General features: G+C 40.4%; 1 protein-coding gene across 1 annotated transcript in view; it reads right to left on the reverse strand.

Moving 5' to 3' along the window:
- E23 (Early gene at 23) overlaps positions 1–18139 on the reverse strand; it is a 131841-nt gene that overhangs the window by 13926 nt on the left and 99776 nt on the right. The window contains exons 3-12 of the mRNA XM_071718582.1: positions 16512–16672; positions 14897–15066; positions 10299–10404; positions 7443–7543; positions 6536–6791; positions 5765–5935; positions 4608–4729; positions 2800–3007; positions 1515–1729; positions 225–433 (exon numbers count right to left, since the gene is read on the reverse strand). Coding sequence (XP_071574683.1) covers positions 225–433; positions 1515–1729; positions 2800–3007; positions 4608–4729; positions 5765–5935; positions 6536–6791; positions 7443–7543; positions 10299–10404; positions 14897–15066; positions 16512–16672 — 1719 coding nt within the window. The remainder of the gene's footprint in view (positions 1–224; positions 434–1514; positions 1730–2799; positions 3008–4607; positions 4730–5764; positions 5936–6535; positions 6792–7442; positions 7544–10298; positions 10405–14896; positions 15067–16511; positions 16673–18139) is intronic.

The raw sequence follows: 18139 nt of genomic DNA on the forward strand, positions 1-18139 counted from the left end.
ATAATTTTCTTGTAAATTCTACGTATTGTCGTTAAATTATTATTTCTGAAATTTTTGTCATTTACAGATGTTTGCATCTGATTCGTTCAATTTTTTTCTCGGTTTTTTATTCGAAAGTGAATCTTGAACTTTTTAGTAACTGTTCGTTTGCTCGAGATAAAATTTTGTTATCAACCGCGATATGAAAAGACAGACGTGACAATAAGCAAAAGATATAGTCTTACGCGATCGGTTCGCCGACGCCGAACTCCAGAATCTGCATATTCTGATAGGCATAATGCATCATGCTGATGTATCTGGCCCACGCCAGCCATGGTGGGACCGACGTCGCCAAATAACCGCCTAGGAGCTGCGTCGAGAGTGTGTAGAGCGCAGACACGGTGATGCCCACCTGCAGATCTTCGCAGCAGGCGCCCACGAAGAATCCGACACTCTGTGAAACATCGATGAAATTGAAGAGCTGGACGCAATAAAGTCGACTTATGTCGCGAACGGTTGAATAACCGGCCACCTCTCTCCACCTGGTCGATAGCTTTCAAGAATGGCCGATAGATATATTATACTCTCTTTGCATTTTCATGCAAATTTCCAATCTCGGCTCGAGATAAGCTGAGAGCGCTTTAAAGCGCATATATATTTCATGCTCTTTAATAATGTAAAAATAGTAATGAAACACGGTTGCGATTCTCAGTTACATGTATTACTTTCAACAAAATGACTATTGAATATTTCATTGTGTGTGAAGAATAGATATTGCTTATACTACATTTATAGGTTTCAAATCAGAGTAATTCTTGCATTTATATTGAGTTTCGATATCTAGGTAACGTTATATTAAATTGATAAATAGCTTCTTTTTATCAGAGTACTTTTTACGAGTGATAAATAGCTATATTTTTTTAATTGTCCAATTTGATTATAATTTGATTTTTTTTGTGAAAGTGACGATAAATAAAATTGTTCTGATTTACTTTCTTTCTTCGTCCCGAATTTTTAAATTTAAAAAATATAAAACAACAAAATCTTTATTTTTATTGATTATAATTATACATAATGTATTTAGGATTAAAACTAAATGTTTTATCGTTTTTCCATGAGCAATAATTGAAAAAATTATCTGATTGACCGATATTACGATGAGAAAATTATATTACGTTCAGAGGGTTAATTATATAATTATCGGAAGGATAGTCGTTAGCGGATTTCAGTTCAATCCGATATCCGAACGTTGCTCGAATCCAATATTGATATCATCATATTGATACATGTCAATAAAAATCTGACATTTGCTAATCCTTGTGTATAATTATCTTGCGTAGTGTATTTAGCTATCATGCAACGAATTTGAATTCACAATCAGTTCGACGTGATTTTGAACGGAATAATTTGATACGTAAGTCAATCAGAATCAAAATCCTATTATACTGAATCAAAGTTTTTGTTTCGAAATGACATAAACGGGCCATTTGTCCAATATCTAACATTGGCTAACGATCGAATAGGAAATTGCGTACCTGTGCGACTACAGTGTTGAGCAGCAAGAACGCGAGCAGTGTGATGAAGACCGCTATATTATGGAAGCCCAACATCGGGTAACTAATTATATGGTAGACTGCGGGCAGCGTTATCGTCAGCGGCAGCTCGCCCACCATCTTCGCCAGGTAGTAGGCCGAGAGCCGATAGGATCCTGACATGCGTTCCTTGTTGATCACCTCGCGCTCCGGAGGAACTGGAAGAACGTCGCGCGTTATTTTCAGAATCATCCCCGCGCCCGGATTCATGCAGGGTGGACACGTCCGCGCGTCGCTTATGACGGGCCGGGGGTGATGTTAAAATTGATGTTTTACAGCCAGTCCATCAGGAGCGAAACGTTTCTCTCTCTCGCGATTAACGTTTCGCTTCGGGCTGTCTCGCTTGCCGCGAAATGGCAGACTGTAAAATGACTGGATAGCAACCGCCAGTAAGGATTTTTCGTGGGTCTACTTTTGAAGGAGTTACACGATACGATAGTCAATGCGCTCCCGCGTTTTATTTCTTCTGTTTTCCGCTCAACTCTGGATTTCCAAATCTCAAAGTCGCGGTATCACGATTTGTCTAATTATAAGATCTGATTAAATTTGATACAGATCATAATACATGCGCGTTCCATCTAGTGTCTCAATTCATCATTTTATTATATATACTAGTATGATTTTATTCTATTTGCGAAAGAAAAAGGGCGTATATCTGTTTTATCTTATAGATTTATGTCTGCCCACTAGCTATCAGAGAAATATGAATTTAAGGACCTCTATCACCGAACACATATTAGGTCACGGCATGCCACACGTGCTAACATTCTTGATTGAACATTCTCCGGTCTTTTGCGATAAAAAAGTGAGCCTTACTGAATGGTTGATTGAGCACATTAATGGCCGATAAAGTCCAATTACCCAATCAATTTCATCTGCTTTTTCATACATTTCGAAATAAAATTGAAATTAATTAAAAAGCTCCGAGGGAATAAATTTTCTTTGTCGAAAAAGAGAGCTTTTATAATCGCACGCGCTTGGAGCTTAATTCGCAAATAAACGCTTTAACTGGCAATTTAGAATCTACACAATTACATTCCCGTATAATTAAAATTTATTTTGTTGGCTCGCCGCAAATTTGATAGATCGTAACTTCGTTTCGTCCAAGTGTCTAATTAATGCAGGTATTGTCGAGATAATCAGTCTAGCCTCAGCACAATGGATACCTCGCCTTTGTGACGGAATTTCGGCGTTACAAGCGCGTAAATGAGAATTAAATTCAACTCACAGCTAGTGAGCGCTCCAAAATGTGCAAAAAGCATCCAGTACGTGTTGCTGAAGAACATCCACCCCTGGATATCGTGAATGGCTGCTTCAGTTCTGGGAAGACCGAGCCATAAAAGCCCAGTTAGAAGCCCGAGAGCTACCGTTTGCAGCCAGTGAAGACGCGACAACATTCGTGGTCGTGCCTCTTGAAAATTTCTTTCCGATAATACCTGAAATCAAAGGAACAACACTTCGTTTGTACAAATGGGCTACAGCTTCCTGTAGAGCCTGGTTGCAATTTGCACCAACTCGCTAATAAATTAAAGCTCTTATTTGTGTGACTTTGATCGTGTGCATAAAAGTTCTCAGCAAAAGCTCAGTATTGGATTACGTATATATAATGTAAAAAAAAAGGAAAAAAATTGAAACAATTTTTTTCTAGTGAAAGTTGGAAAGTTAAGAAAAGATCACTGCGTCAGTGCTTCTTCCTGAGCATCCGGCGGCGCGTTTTTTCGGTTACGTGGACGATTATTTCACGATACATCGATTTTATAATAATACGCGTCAGGTTAATACCTTCGGAACGACTCGATTATATCAGCGTCCGTGAGAAAATAGAACGCAAAGTTTCACAATGCTGGGTTTCGAAGGCCTTTTTAAACAATAACTGTGGTACATACAGAGTGTCTCGGACACATCGCGCGAAAGGCTGGTTTTCGGTCGATGTTACTTATTGTTTTACGATAGTCCAGGTCAACGAACAAAGAGAACGAAATTTATGTTCCGTGTCTCCTAGTTCAATAATAATCGCTAATAGAGAATATTGGACCTTGAACGCTTTTGTCTTTCTCTCCCTATCGGTCTTTCTTTCTCACGACGACGCGGGAGGTGGTGGAGCCGGCTACTGGTAGGCCGCGAAGAACGCGTGGTTCTGCCAAGTAAAAGTGATGCAAGTGACGCGACGTTCGTATTCGTACGTTAAGCGCGATTACAAACGGGCATACCGGTCGCGCGGTAATTATCCGGATATGGCGAATCGTGCAAACGCGTCCCAGTTCTTCTCCTCTATGCCCGGCCACCGGTCTTCTTCTTTCCCGCGACGTTTATGCACGCGGCCCTCCCCTTTCCCTACCCTACCTCGTGCGCGTGCGATTCTCGGCGATGTCGCGATCCACCTACGACGCGATCGGTATGACGCGTCCTCCGCGAATAGGTAAACCGGTACACATTAGTCTAGATGCATTCGTTAATCGGCGCCCGCGATGAACAACACACAGGGCATGCTGATTCCCTTCTTTCTTTCGCGGTGGACGCGGCGCGGGCGGTGCGTCATATCTGACACGAAGAATTAGTCTGACTGTATAGCGGTTACCCTTTCATCCGTTGCGAAGGATACACTTTGGAAATTATGAACAATTACGTTGGAATGGTCGCTTGGAACGTCCAAGACCTACTACGCCAGTTTCCAGATATTAAGGCTCAAAATAAAAATAAGATGTTCAAGAATCAGATGGTTGTTCTTGCGTCATAAATAATCCAGAATCAAAAGGTTTCGATGAGTTAAGTTTCGAAACATGAATAGAGAAGAAAATATCGTTTTTCAATTATATTTTTTTTCCTGTGAAAAAGACGGTTGACTCTATCTGTTCATATTAATATATTAATATTTTTATGTCTTATATTTAATGATATGCAACAATAATAATACTGTGGTATTACTTTCCACCTTTTATCCTCAAACTCGAAATAGTGCGTGAACCGCGGAGATAAGGAACTTAAGCGAATAGAATGGCATTGTATTCGGTAATTGCTACAAACATTCGTACTCACTTTGAACTGCGACCAGAAACTGGTGGGCCACTGCCAGGAATAGTCGTCATCAGCAGAACTCGCGCTGCTGCTGGCGTGGCTTTGTGTGTCCAACCATAGTGTACGGCCTTCGTCTTCCTTCACTGTAAAGCATCGGGACGAGTGTTTAGAGTAGCTTTGTGAGAATTGCATCGTCGATAAATACACAAGTAGGTAGAAATATACAGTTGAGAGGAGAAGAAATCGGTGACAATTCCCTTACGATTTTACTCCGCTCACTTTTCTAATACGTATATTAAGTTATTTTATTGATATTCTTAAATGTTAACATAATAAAAGTCTATACTGTTCAACATTAATTATATAAGCTTTTGTGTAACGTTTTATTATAATTTCTTCTATCATGCAGAATTTCTTTTATGGAAATAAAAAAAATTCTTCATTATATTTCACGATCTCTAAGGTAGTTAATATTTAAAAGATTTTATGTTAAAAAATTTTAAAAATTCGAAAAAGTGGTTAAATAAATATCAGCTATGCATAAAATCGATTCTCATTATTTATAAAATATTTTTGTAACAAAATCCAAAAATTATACAATACAATTAAAATTATATGTATTATTGTCCTAGAACATCCCATAGATATTATATTTATTTTCGGCTTTGATGTATGTATCTGAGAAAGTATATTTTATTCAACTTATTCTAATTCAATTTATTAACATTATTCGTTTAAAAAATAGCGATTTTAAAATATTCACTACTTTTCGACCTCTTTTATTATTTGTTATCGAAAGGTGAAGCGAGATAATTCTAGACTATTTCAGAAATTTCACCGTCCACAGATATACGTATTTACACCATCAAGAACGGAAAGATAAATAACTCTTCGGAATCGTGCACGGTACACGCCGTAGCACTCTCGGCGAGTTAAAGACTCTAAACATTTAGCGGACAGGTTCAGTCAAGTTGCCTATCTTAGCAGTTCATAAAACGGCCCTTCCAGCGTTCGCCGTAGGTCGGACGCGAGATACTCGATCTTTGAGCAAGTGCGCGCTTTAAATGGGCACATCGGAGCCCGTAACGGTCCGCCTGCGGTCCGAGGGAAAGTCTAGGTGTGCATACATTTAAATACGTATATCGCGGGGCGGACTGCATACTTATACTATATAATACCGTTGTGGCTGATGTGGTGCTCGTGATAATGGATGAGATGGTCGCAGAGCGGATGTTGGCTGGGATTATACTCCGGGCGAAGTTCCGGTGGGCAGTCAGGTCCCTGTCTTGCAGCTCTCGCTGCGGCAACGATGCGATCTCGAACTTCCTCTGGCCCCTTTATTTGTTCCACTGAAACAGAAGCATTTCGTACAACGCCGAGCTCTTTTCTCGGTCGGCTCTGATCAATTCATGGGAACAGCCATCCGTTTCCCGTAGCATTCCGACAACACGAAGCGGTTATTTCAGAAAACAAATATATGATCGTAGTCTTTTTTAGATGTATGTATGTTATGTACGCTCTGGAAATCTTTTGTCTCAGTAATAATGCAAATATTTGAGAAAAATATTTTTCACTTTCGTATCTTACGCATATTTATTGCATTAAAAAACATTTATACCACTTGATTAAACATGACATTAAACAAAAAAATATAAGGTGTGCATGTGCAGCATGTGTGATTGTGATTAGATTTTATTTTAAACGCTTTCTAACTTTGTGCAAAACACTCAATACTTTTCATATAAAAAAAAATTATATCGTAGAAAATATATTAAAGAAAGTACAGATAGACTAATCTTTCTTCAAGGAACCACGAATCTTATAAGTTTGAAATGTTTAGAGAGAAATAAAGACGCAAGGCAAAATTTTATCTGTTAGGTGTGTGTATATATATATCATTCGCAAGTGTAATTCAACGAAATCAGTTCATATCAGTAAAGTGCACTCACGAATGAAGTCTGCGGGGTTGTAATGCGGCAGTAGAGTAAGTCCTATCGTAGAGAAGAATCTGCCGACATTCGCCGTCGAACCGTAGTACGCCACCTGACCGTTACTCAGTAGGAGAAGCTTACTAAAACTGTGGAACATCCTGGAACTAGGTTGGTGTACCGTCACGACGATACTCTTACCCTCCTGCTCGGCATACTTCTTCAACCGCGAGATCAATGCCTGTGCCGAATGCGAGTCGAGTCCGCTCGTGGGTTCCTGAAAGGTAAAAGGTTTCATAAATTTCAAATTAGCGATCATAATCTAATCTAACGCCTATCGATCAACATTCTAACGTTACACTTATTGTTAGAAAACTTTTTTCTGGACGAACTTTCCATCTCTGAAAATTATTTCATGCCATTCATTCCATTATCTAATATCATGAACATTTTTCAGTTTATAAATTTAATTTATAAATCGTAAGGTACGTGTGTGGATCCGCGATCTCATGTATATTTCATTCGAAGATTTATCTATTTTTACAATTCTTTAATGTCATGAAAGTATAGATTAGTGGGGATTGTTGGAGAGAAATATTTTATTTCTATAACGTTATTTGTTTTATAGTTAGATCTGCATAAACTTGGTAAATTTCTGCATAAGTTTCCATAAATTATTTAAAATTTTATATAATAATATTTTTTCCAATTGATTAACATTTAAAGATAATTACGTATATTATGAATTAGTATTATGAATTATTTATAGGATTTACAGGATGTATTATATTACGAATATAAGATATGTAAGTATATATGTTTCTAAAATTAATGATGTAACTGTTAAACCAAATAAAACTAATCATAAATATAATAAAACTTAAAACATACATCCATCTTATAACTAAAAAATGTAGGAGAAACTTACGTCAAGTAGCATTAATGATGGATTCGTGAGTAATTCGCAAGCTATACTTGTCCTCTTCTTTTCGCCACCGGAAATTCCCCGCTTCGAATAATCTCCAATAACTATACAAAAAGTATATCATTAGTCTCCCTCCCTCTCTTTCTCTCTACATAACAAATTATATCTTGTGTTAAATTACAGATGTCATTTCGTAAATATAGAAATAAATCCTTGGACAATATCAATATTGTTAATTTATATTAACATATACAGACATGATTATGATACTTACTATACAAAAAAAATTAGAAATGTGTGTAAGCGTACGGATATAAACGCGAATGTCAAGTTATTTTCGCGTGGAATCGATATGCGTCATTTTCTAGTTTCTATACGCAATTGCGTTACCAACATCGCGATGAATAATACTCGAAAATAGTACTCGATTGTATGAGCAGCGAGATACGGAGACCCGTCATACGAAAGATATTGAAAATGTAGGCGATCGTAATTACCATGTCACGTATTTCACCGAGGCGGAGGAAAAAAGGGGCATTTAAAAAGGTTCAGAAGATATGGCGCGTATGATCTCAGACAACAAAGCGTCAAAGGCGTTTTATTAGCATGCGAACCTACGTCCGCGGTCGCGAATAACAGAATTACGAGCAGACATCGATGAAAAATCCCCCGCTGAATAATAAAGATAAATAGTTTTCCCATCGGATCTCTCTCTCTCTCTCTCTTTCTCTTTCTCTCGCGGCGCGGCGATGTTGGCGTCTCCGACGTGCCCCGTGCCGATATTCGGATTTGCCAACGGCCAGCTGGAACTAACGAGACGCGGGGCGCGTGATCTCTGACGCGTGGTAAATTATTAAACTTTGTCGTCGCCACCGCCGGCCGGTCGCTCACGCCTTCGGGGCACAGGAAGAGAAACGAACGTATAATTGTGTGCGGGGAATAATATTTTACGTCACACTCGCGGCTCGCGGCGGTCGCGTTCAGCGCTCGAGGAGCTCGGGGGTTAACGATCGAGGAAACCGTTTATTAACCGGGAATGAGCCCAGCGTTCCGCGGCTCAGTAAAGATACGCGTCCGTACTTTCCCTCGTTTGTATTCCGGAAAATGTCATCGCGCTTCCGCTACGTTCGACGTTTTCGATATGGCTGTGCGAGGCGACGCGGGATCGCGAATTTGCGTCTACGTCGGATGAGACTCCGAGATCAAACCGCAGCCTGTCTGTACTTTGGCAAAATTAACAAAGCAGACGTCTCACGTCTCCCAATCAATGAACAATTGAATGTAAAAATGACATCTGTAAATTATAATTTGAAATCATCAACGGGGATAGAATAAAATCTTATTTTTCTTATGATTAAGAACGTTTCTTCATTTAACCCCTTAATTGCCGAAGCATCTAGCTAAACATTGAAAAGCGATGTCTAATCCAATATAATCTAGTTAACGAAAGATCTATATTATTTTGGGGAACACACGATGTCCCGTCCAATTTTCTCGTTAACGAGGATGATCATCTGAGAATCATCATTCTGAGAATCTCACGACGCGGAGTGCGAAACATGCATGTAGGTCAGCCTGTATATTACTTGGCTCGTTTTTCCTACGTGGATATTTCGTTAACCCATGCTGCTTGACGCTCGCGCGACGGTTCGATATTCGCGATCGCGGAAATTGTCAATCAAAATGCTAAACCAAGACGGATAGTCATGGTGACGATAACGGTAAGAGCCGGTCGCGGATTAACATCAAACGCGATTCACCTTGATCTGCGCTATAATCAGTGCTATAACATCGGAAAACGAAGGGCTAATGATATTTATTGTTAGTTGTAGCGCGAAAGCCGTGTATCAAATTTTATAGCACGTATAACGCACCTGAAGTGATCCGAATAGCTCAATTTTCATCTTCGATTTTAGATTATTTTAGAATATTTACATTCGACTTGGAATCTATTTTTTAAACATCGAGTATAAAATAACGGAGTAAAAGTGATAACTCGTCACATTCCACGTGTATATACGCAGTTCTCTTTCAATATTTTAACTGCCAACCTGATTTCAGCATTGGCTCTGAGAGATCGAAAAACTTGAGAAGATTCTTTATAAAATATGCAGACTCACTCACAGATTACAAAGTGAACCATACAAAAAAGTAAACAAATATAAATAAATAAAAAATATATATTATATATTATTTGCATTATTAAATATTTAATAATATAATTTCAGATAGAAAAAATAAAATTGTCAGTCATAAATCGAAATAATAAATCTCTTTTGGTTGAAACAGATAGATAAGCAGAAAAATAGGTAAATAAATAATTCCGTTTTTAATAAATCTAGTGTATTATTTTCACAATATTTTTATGTTTTTCTTTTAATGTCTTCATAAATATTTAATAAAATCATTTCTAATCAGGTGAATAAAACAGTCACCTACAAATGACTAACGGGGCCTTTACGGAAACTCACGCGTTACCCGGATATGGGTGACACGGCAGTCAAAGAGGTTCATGAAATCTCATGTAAATTCTCGAAAATCGCATTAACTTGAATTTATCCAGAACGACGCGATGTAACTCGGTCGAGCGTGCTATTAGATCGTGGAGTAACGACGTCTTCTAACGTCGCGCAGAGATCGCGAGCCACCGTTGTTTACATCGCGGATGTACGCGTAAACGCGTAAACGCGCAAACGGCGACTTTACGACCGCGGCCCGGAGAAATCGAGCGAATTACGATCTGTGGAATCTTCGGCTCGCGATTCGAAATCGCGTTGGCCGCGGGTCTAAAAACGTCGCGGCCCGACATCGATCCTTCGGCTTTACGGCGCGCGCCGCGCCGCGCCGTTCCGTACTCACTGGTGTCTTGGCAGCCCGCGAGGTCGAGGACCTCGATGATGTGGTCCACGCACTGCAACTTCTGGGAGTGTGAGAGTGTGTCCGGAAGCCTCAGCCTCGCCTGGTACTGCAAAATTGTGCGATACGATGCAAACGTGTCGGCGGTCGTGACGCGCGGTCGCGCGAGAGCGCGCGTAAACGGCGATCGGTTTTATTAGCGCCGGCCGCCCGATCGGTTTACGCTGGTTTACGCGCTCTGACGGGCCGCGTAAACGCGCGCATTAAAACAGCAACGTAAACAAAACCGCGCGCCGCGCCTCAGCGCGGTGCATCGCGCGCGGGGCTGGTGGATGCATTTCCGTTTCGTAATATATCCAGGCCACTTTGTACTATTATTACCCCGGCCGGCTCTAAACGCGCCACGCCGCGCGGGGGGCGCGCGCCCGTCACAAGCTGATCGTTAAGTCAATTACGATGACGCGTCGATTGCGAAACCGCGGGCTGTTTTTACCGCGGAAGGGCGTCTGGGAGTTCGTTAATTCAAGAGTATACTCGCGTCATGAGCGCCTCGTAAATAGCGGAACTGTGTGTCTGACGGACTTGACATCTTCAAACGTTCGATGGGTTAGATAAAGGTACCAATACCCGGACACTTTAAATGTACCAATACCTGGACACGTACCTGTGTCTGGATACCTTTAAAAAAAATATAAATTTATGGAAATAAACGTTTGGATATTATAACTGAAGTTTTAAACTACAAGAAAAAATACTTTTATCTTTGATTTTAATTCGCGTTATACTTATAAATAATAAAGGTGTCCAGATATAGGTACATGTCCGGGTATTGGTACCTTTACCTTACTTAGGGTTCAGCACAAGATTAAAAACAAAACATACACTTTAGTCCAACGGATATATGGATTAAGATTTTTTAAATCATTCATAACAAACAAATTTAAATTCGACTTTAAAATATTCAACCCGAAAAGCATGCCTGCTGCAATAAACTTTTTTCGTCTTGCCATAAATTAAATTAATAATAATCTCGCAATAAATATCTGAATAGATCGATAATTCACCTTCAATATAAATTTTTTTCAATCTTTTCGAAATTAGGTTGATTCAATTCAAGTTCTTTCACGGCGATTAATCGTATTCTTTTTAACCGAACCCTGTCATATCCTTAAGTATCGGCGGATAAAATCAGCACGATGTCATCGAATAAATGACTGCACTGTGTACCGTTATACATACGTAGGTAGATAGATATACGTATTCGGTATATGTTCCATGTGTGTCGGACTTACAATTTATTGCAAAAATTTGAGACTCCAGCAATCTCCATCGATTATATATTTTCGCAATAAAGCGAGGATAATAGAGCTTGATCTTTTTTATTTACTTTTATGTGATATTCCTTCAATATAAGATTTTAATTCGACATGTTAGTTATAAGGACATAAAGCTGCGTAGGGAGACGCTAAAACATTTGGGGTAAAGAGGCGTACCGATGAAACTTTCCGCGACGCGAACGCGTCGATTTCGTACGCGTCCAAGAATATGTTATCGCGCGGCTTGATGCGCGATGATGTTAAAGATCGCCCTTTATATCACAATCAACAGAGCGGCTACGCGTACGGATACAGAGACCGGCCGAGACGACGACGCGCATGCCGTTTCTCAACGTTCATTCTCCTCGTGCCGTTACACAAGAGGGGGCCCGTTATGCGGAGAGAGAAAGTGCGGCCGATGATATTGTACTCGCCGCGGGAACACACAGTTATGTCTAAATAAAGATAACGACGATACCCGGCTGTGGAACCGGACGGCGGAAAAGTGAACCTTTTCTTCTGTTCCCTCTAACAGTTTACATTCCTGTCTTGGGAACGAAAGGGCCTTTTGACGAGCCGAGGCTTTAAGAATGCAGCCGGACGGCACACGATTTTCTCATTTCTTGCTCACACACAAATTTCGGACAATCTTTTTCTTTCTGGGTTATTTTAATGATATTAAAATTATATTATGTGTTGACACGGTATATAAAATCACTTTAGAATGTTGTCAAAATTTTGAAAATTTTTGAAAAAACACGGACTGAAAGATACACGAAAATAAGATTCTGGACGGTATTCATAGTCGGTTCTTATATTTAAGACCGTCTCTTAAGTATAATCTTAAGATATCATAAATCAATCACAATTTAGCCGTATTAGCACCTTAAGGCATTACTTAAGACAATCTTGAAATAAGAACGGACTACGAACCGGAATACCGGTCTATAACATCCATAGAAAAAAATTGCTTCGTGATAAAAAAAAGTCTCGTTAAATGCACTTATCATGAAACATCTTTATGCTAATCTAAACATTTAACTTCGTGATGCTAATTACAAGCGTGATTTAGAAATATGTGGGTGATACTTCACGAGTCTTCTAAACATGTACATTACGTGAGATGATTTTCACCCAATTATTTTTTTACCGCTCCTGTTTATGTATCAAACAACTCGATCGAAAGAGTAGGTCAGTCGATCCGCGAGACAAAGACTTATACAGTCTTGCTGCAAAGTCACCCCGTCGTCCCCAAAATGCAACCAGCCCTAAAATTCGAGTTCATTCGCCGTTAGATACAAAACCTGTCTCACTCGCGATAGACAACAGAAGCGAGACCACCGCGCGCGGAAAGGGAGAGGAAGCGGCTAGGAAAGAAGGCCGGAGAGGAGGCCTCGCGCTCCCTCCTACCCCCCGGGAGAGAGAAAGTGTCATCCCGCTGAAAGGAGCTACACCGCGGCCGTGCCTCACTCTAAACAGCGCGCCGTGTGCACGCGCGGTATGCGCGCGTGTAGAGGCGGCGCCAAATGTTTTCGAAACCGTAAGACGCACACCGCGCGAGCTCTCGGCGGTTCACTGACCGAGTTATGACGTCACCGCGAGAGATACGACCCCCCCCCCCTTGTCACCGCGGGCCGCTGTACCCCCCGCTAACGGTCGCGGCTAGACGAACGCGACGGGTTCGTCGCGAGAGCCGCGTGTATCGCTATGCGTGTGACACGCGCGTGCCGACTGTCGCGTAGGTACGCGCGCGCGAGTGGGCGCCATACACGTGATACTTTTTTTTATCTCTCATACTTTGTTTTTTTTCCATTATTCAATTATCATGCTGTAAACAATTTTTGTAACGTTTCAGCGCTTGAAGGGACGCCTCGAGTGCTCGATAAACAGCAATATCCATCTACCTACGTATTCAGATTTTATTGAAAGTTTTTATCTCAATGAGACGTAGAGTAGGATTGTTCCAAATATACTCGGCCGATTGATTGAATTTAAATTATTTAGACCCTCAACGTGCGGCTGCGCGTTAATCTCTTATTTTAAGGCGTTAATTATTCTTATAGTTAAAGACCTTCTAATCGTAATTGTCTCAAAAGTCGAGACTCTCCTTCGTGGAAGGTGAGAACGCTTCCAACGCCGCGAGGTACGAAATGAGAAAGATATTAAGACATAGAAAAAAAAAGTAAATATGAGAAACGTTTCCATGATTAAAAATAGTCTTTCGGTTAACCTTGTTACGAGACTCTCTGTCTCCCGATTCGCAATGAGTCGCGACGCGCAGGTGCGCGCGCGCGCGTGTGCGTACCGGGCATGTTTATTCGATTAGAGCGGCTGAAGCGACAAAGCGCGTATCTGTCCGCGTCCGTTTTCCGCCCAGACCTCTTAAATCCCCCAAGTGCAACGGGGCGCATTGGCTCCTAGCCCGCATTTGCATTCCCCGCGATCTTTGCGTACAGGGTGTCCTCCTAATTCCCGCTTGCTCGGCGCGTGGGACGTGATGAATATCGAGTGAAAGGCTCGCGTGGCTGCCTTGGCACGCTCGGTGCCGGGGATTTTCGTGGAAAACGAGGAAACGCTACGCTCATTTCTGCGTTTTGTTCTCTTATTTCGGGATATCAGTACAGAAATGCATCCACAGCAACTGTCTCGTTTCCATCGTTGCGCGCGTTTTGTTCATTGCTTGTTTCATCGCGCGAGTACACGCGTACAAATCGTCGAGACTTGACATACCCCTCCTCTAAGTTTTGCATACAAATAAATTATATTCATTCCTTGCGTTAGTTTTACGATCGGCATACCATTGACGGTTTGGCTTCATCATTTATTTATGTGTATACAAAAATTAGCGGGGCGCACAGTAGCCATCTACATATATTTTGAATCATTCTGCGCGCACAGTCAAATGTTCTATTAAATATACAAGGTACATATTGTATATTCATTATTTGGTATACTATTATTTGCTCAATTCTATAAATAAAAAAAGTGCCAAAATATTTCACAAGCGCGGTAATATATAGTGCAACATCTCATTTGAATTAAAAAGTGATACAAAGCAACTCGCTCTCGCGAGTTATTTTTACAAAGGGAGATTCGACTTTTCAATTTATTTTAAATCAATATATAATACACCGGAGCTTAATCTTTAACATGTTTATAAATCATTAAATCTAAGAGACAGAATATCCAAGAGACGTTAATAGACCGAAATGACTGTGGTGTCGCATATATTCAGAATTGGATTACAGTTCTTTGCTACCGTGTAATATTCCTCGCTGGACCTACCTCAAGTGTCTGCCGTAAGGTGAGATCGGGGAAAAAAATATCCTGCTGTTGTACGTAGCAGATTCTTCTGCGCCACCGTTTGGTGAGCCTCTCGCGGTTCAGCCAGATCTCACCGCCGTCCACGCCAACACGGCCGGACAAACAGTTCAGCAGTGTTGTTTTACCACAGCCTGCGTAACAAATATGCCAAACAAAAATTTAGCACCTTCGTGTGCGCTGTCGTGTAAACTCGCGTTATATATTTCAGTGAATATATCTTTCGCACATCGCGTCGTGTTAGATGTCCCTTACACGTGCGAAAACCATTATGTAACAGGGTATATAAGTTATCGGTGAAGTAGTATTCTTCGTTAATTTGAGAATTTACAATTTTGTATTTATTTATCTTCGTTAGAGAGAAAGGGTGATTTCGTTCATGCGCGTCGACATTTCGAAATTCTTAAAATACTGTCTAAATCTTTTAGCTCTTTGAATCTTCAAGTTAAAATGTTAGATTCTGAACCATTAACATTCCTCGTATTTGTAAAGTAGAAAATAAATTCTTAGGCGCGCGATCTTCAAATACTCGAACTCGCGCACGCTCGAGCCAGACATTTCGATCCAGGTCGATGAAACAGCGGACTTATAAAAATATCTTTAGACTTTAAATGCTTGAAACGAATTACAGAATTGTTAAAACAAACGGTACATTGTACGTTGCACGATTTTAAGGTATTTGAATGAAAAGTTGTGATTGTCATAATATTATAAATGCGTTTTGCGCATTCGGAGAATGCTTCTCCGCTCGTAAAAACGCCACTGAAAATTGTGAGTATCACGAGTCCGCCTTTAATATCTCGTATCTTAAAGATGCAATTTTGTTCTTCTGCATTAAGAGGACGACATCAGAATTTAACGCCGACATAATTGGGATCGGTGAATTTCTGCTTCTGCATGTGGCGCGCGATGCGTCGGAAACGACCGCGAACGGACTTTCTCGCCCCGCGTGCATCGATAAATATTCCAGCCGGACGAAATTGCCGGGCCGGTGTATATTTCGCTGTCGCGCGCATAAAAGCGGTTAAAGATAGAAACGCAGACTTAATTCTCCGCGCGACGTCCACGCAACACCGTGCGATTAAGATTCGCAAGAAATAATGTGAAACGTGAAAGAGTATTCGAGAAGCCGCGCAATTACGTCGGGTCATCGGCGGGACGGGACGGGACGAAAAAGTAGGATCATTACAGAAATGTAATGGTCCTACAGAATAAACGTGAAGCTGTACGTTTTTTGCCATTAGTGTTTTAACCGACGCGATGCAACGCACATATACGTAACTTTACGCGATTATTTTTGAAAATGTTTTAAACTGATATGTTAGAATTAGGTAAACGTTCTCTCTGTTAATTAATTTTCATACATTTAGGCTCTTACAGGAACAAATACAAGAATTTGTTGCGTTCATCGGATAATTTAATATTTTAAAATATAATTCTGAATTAAATATTTCATTGTTTATCTGAAAAATAATTCTCTGATGGGATATGTATTGCTTTATCAAATGCGATCGGTCTCTGCGATTATTACGAGAGCTGGCGCGAAAGCTCGATTGATACAATAAACATAGTTTCGTACCTGAAGGGCCCATAACGGCCAATAATTCGCCTGGCTTGACGACCCCCGAGACATCTCGAAGGAGCACTCGCTTCTCCTTGACCACCTGCAATCCTCGGAAGATTAGCTGCACCGGGCGAGAATCCAGCGGGCACACCAACTGCAGCGCTGAGCTTTCCACTCTGCAAACATTGAAATATCGCACTTTCAGAAAAGACGCGTCACTTGATTTTCCGTCCTACATTTTTTAACATAAAAATTCTATGTAACGTTTAAAAAAAAGATTCTTTTTTTAAAATAAGATATCATTGTCACGTTAATGCAAAGCAATATATAATTCGAATAGAAATTAAAACGTTTTCGACGAAACGTATGAAAAGTATGAAAAAACCTTTGAAATACAATTTTCGATGTGACCGTTATAAAATTTTATGCTACACGCGGAGCTGGCGCGCCGATTTCGTTTGGAGTCTTTTCGCGTGGCCGCGATAAACCATTAGCGTAGATTCTGCGAACGAAACTGCGGAATTATCGCCGGTGCTAAACGTGCTAATTGCGTTCTCCAGATCTAGATTGCCGGCGCGCGACGTTGATGCAAAGAAAAGAGGCGTTGATTGTACGTCGAGACGGTTTTATCGCGGATACGAGACGCTAGCGAGATTAACCCGAATTTAATGTTTCACGAGACATTCACGAGGTATCCCATAAAAATTCACTTTAGCGAATCATCGGGTAGACGAATTTCGGCGGTCCGTGTCGTGGGATCTGCGCGCAAAGTCGTTAAAGCGAGGTGACGTGGGGTTCTAGGCAGGCGTTCGCACTTGGTGCGAACGCGACGAGCAAGCTTCATAATAACAATGACGTCTCATGGGAGTTATTTCGCGACGGCAATTAAGCCTGGCGTGCGGTGCGTTACGCCGAGAAATGGCGTTTCGCAACGCCGAAGAGACTCGTGCGACACAACGATGCTGGAAAATCTTTCTCTTTTCACCTGCCGACTGACCTCTTTCATATCACAAGAGTACGTTCCTCGATTTAAAAATTTCCTCGCATTTTGCTTAATGCGGCAATTTATTAACTATACTTGTTTACGTTTGGTAACAATAATATCCTTGACATTTCGGTGTTCAATATTGGTGCGACACCTCGTTTATCGTTTTTCGAAATCTTTTATTTTTCTTATACGATTATAAACAGAAGCTATATTTCCGATAATCCTTATTAGAATTGATAATCGAGATTGAAACAAGATTGTAAATAAGGAATATAAAAAATAGAATATAAAAAATATAGTTTCACAAATAAGAAAATCTCATTCTGAGCATGAATTATGAATCTTTTGGAAAGCATCTCCGAATGATATCGTTTTTCGTCAAAATAACCGTCCTATAATAGTAATTGTTCTATAATAAGACAACTGCAGTTGTCCCATTATGAACATTTTGATTGTATGCGAAACGATTTAGGAAATTTATGACAATTTAGAAACGAGTAAGAAGTCAACGTTCTTAGTGTAAAATATATGATATATGATATGTGCGTGTGTATATGCTTATAAAAAATTCATATGTGCAAAAACGCCCAAAAAATCCATTATGTTCGGTTAAAAATAACTAAAACAAAGAATAATATGATTAGAAACGCAAAAT

Source organism: Temnothorax nylanderi, unplaced genomic scaffold (genome assembly GCF_030848795.1).
Source record: "Temnothorax nylanderi isolate EJ_2023f unplaced genomic scaffold, tnyl_v1.0 TNYL_tig0260_pilon, whole genome shotgun sequence".
NCBI lineage: Eukaryota > Metazoa > Arthropoda > Insecta > Hymenoptera > Formicidae > Temnothorax > Temnothorax nylanderi.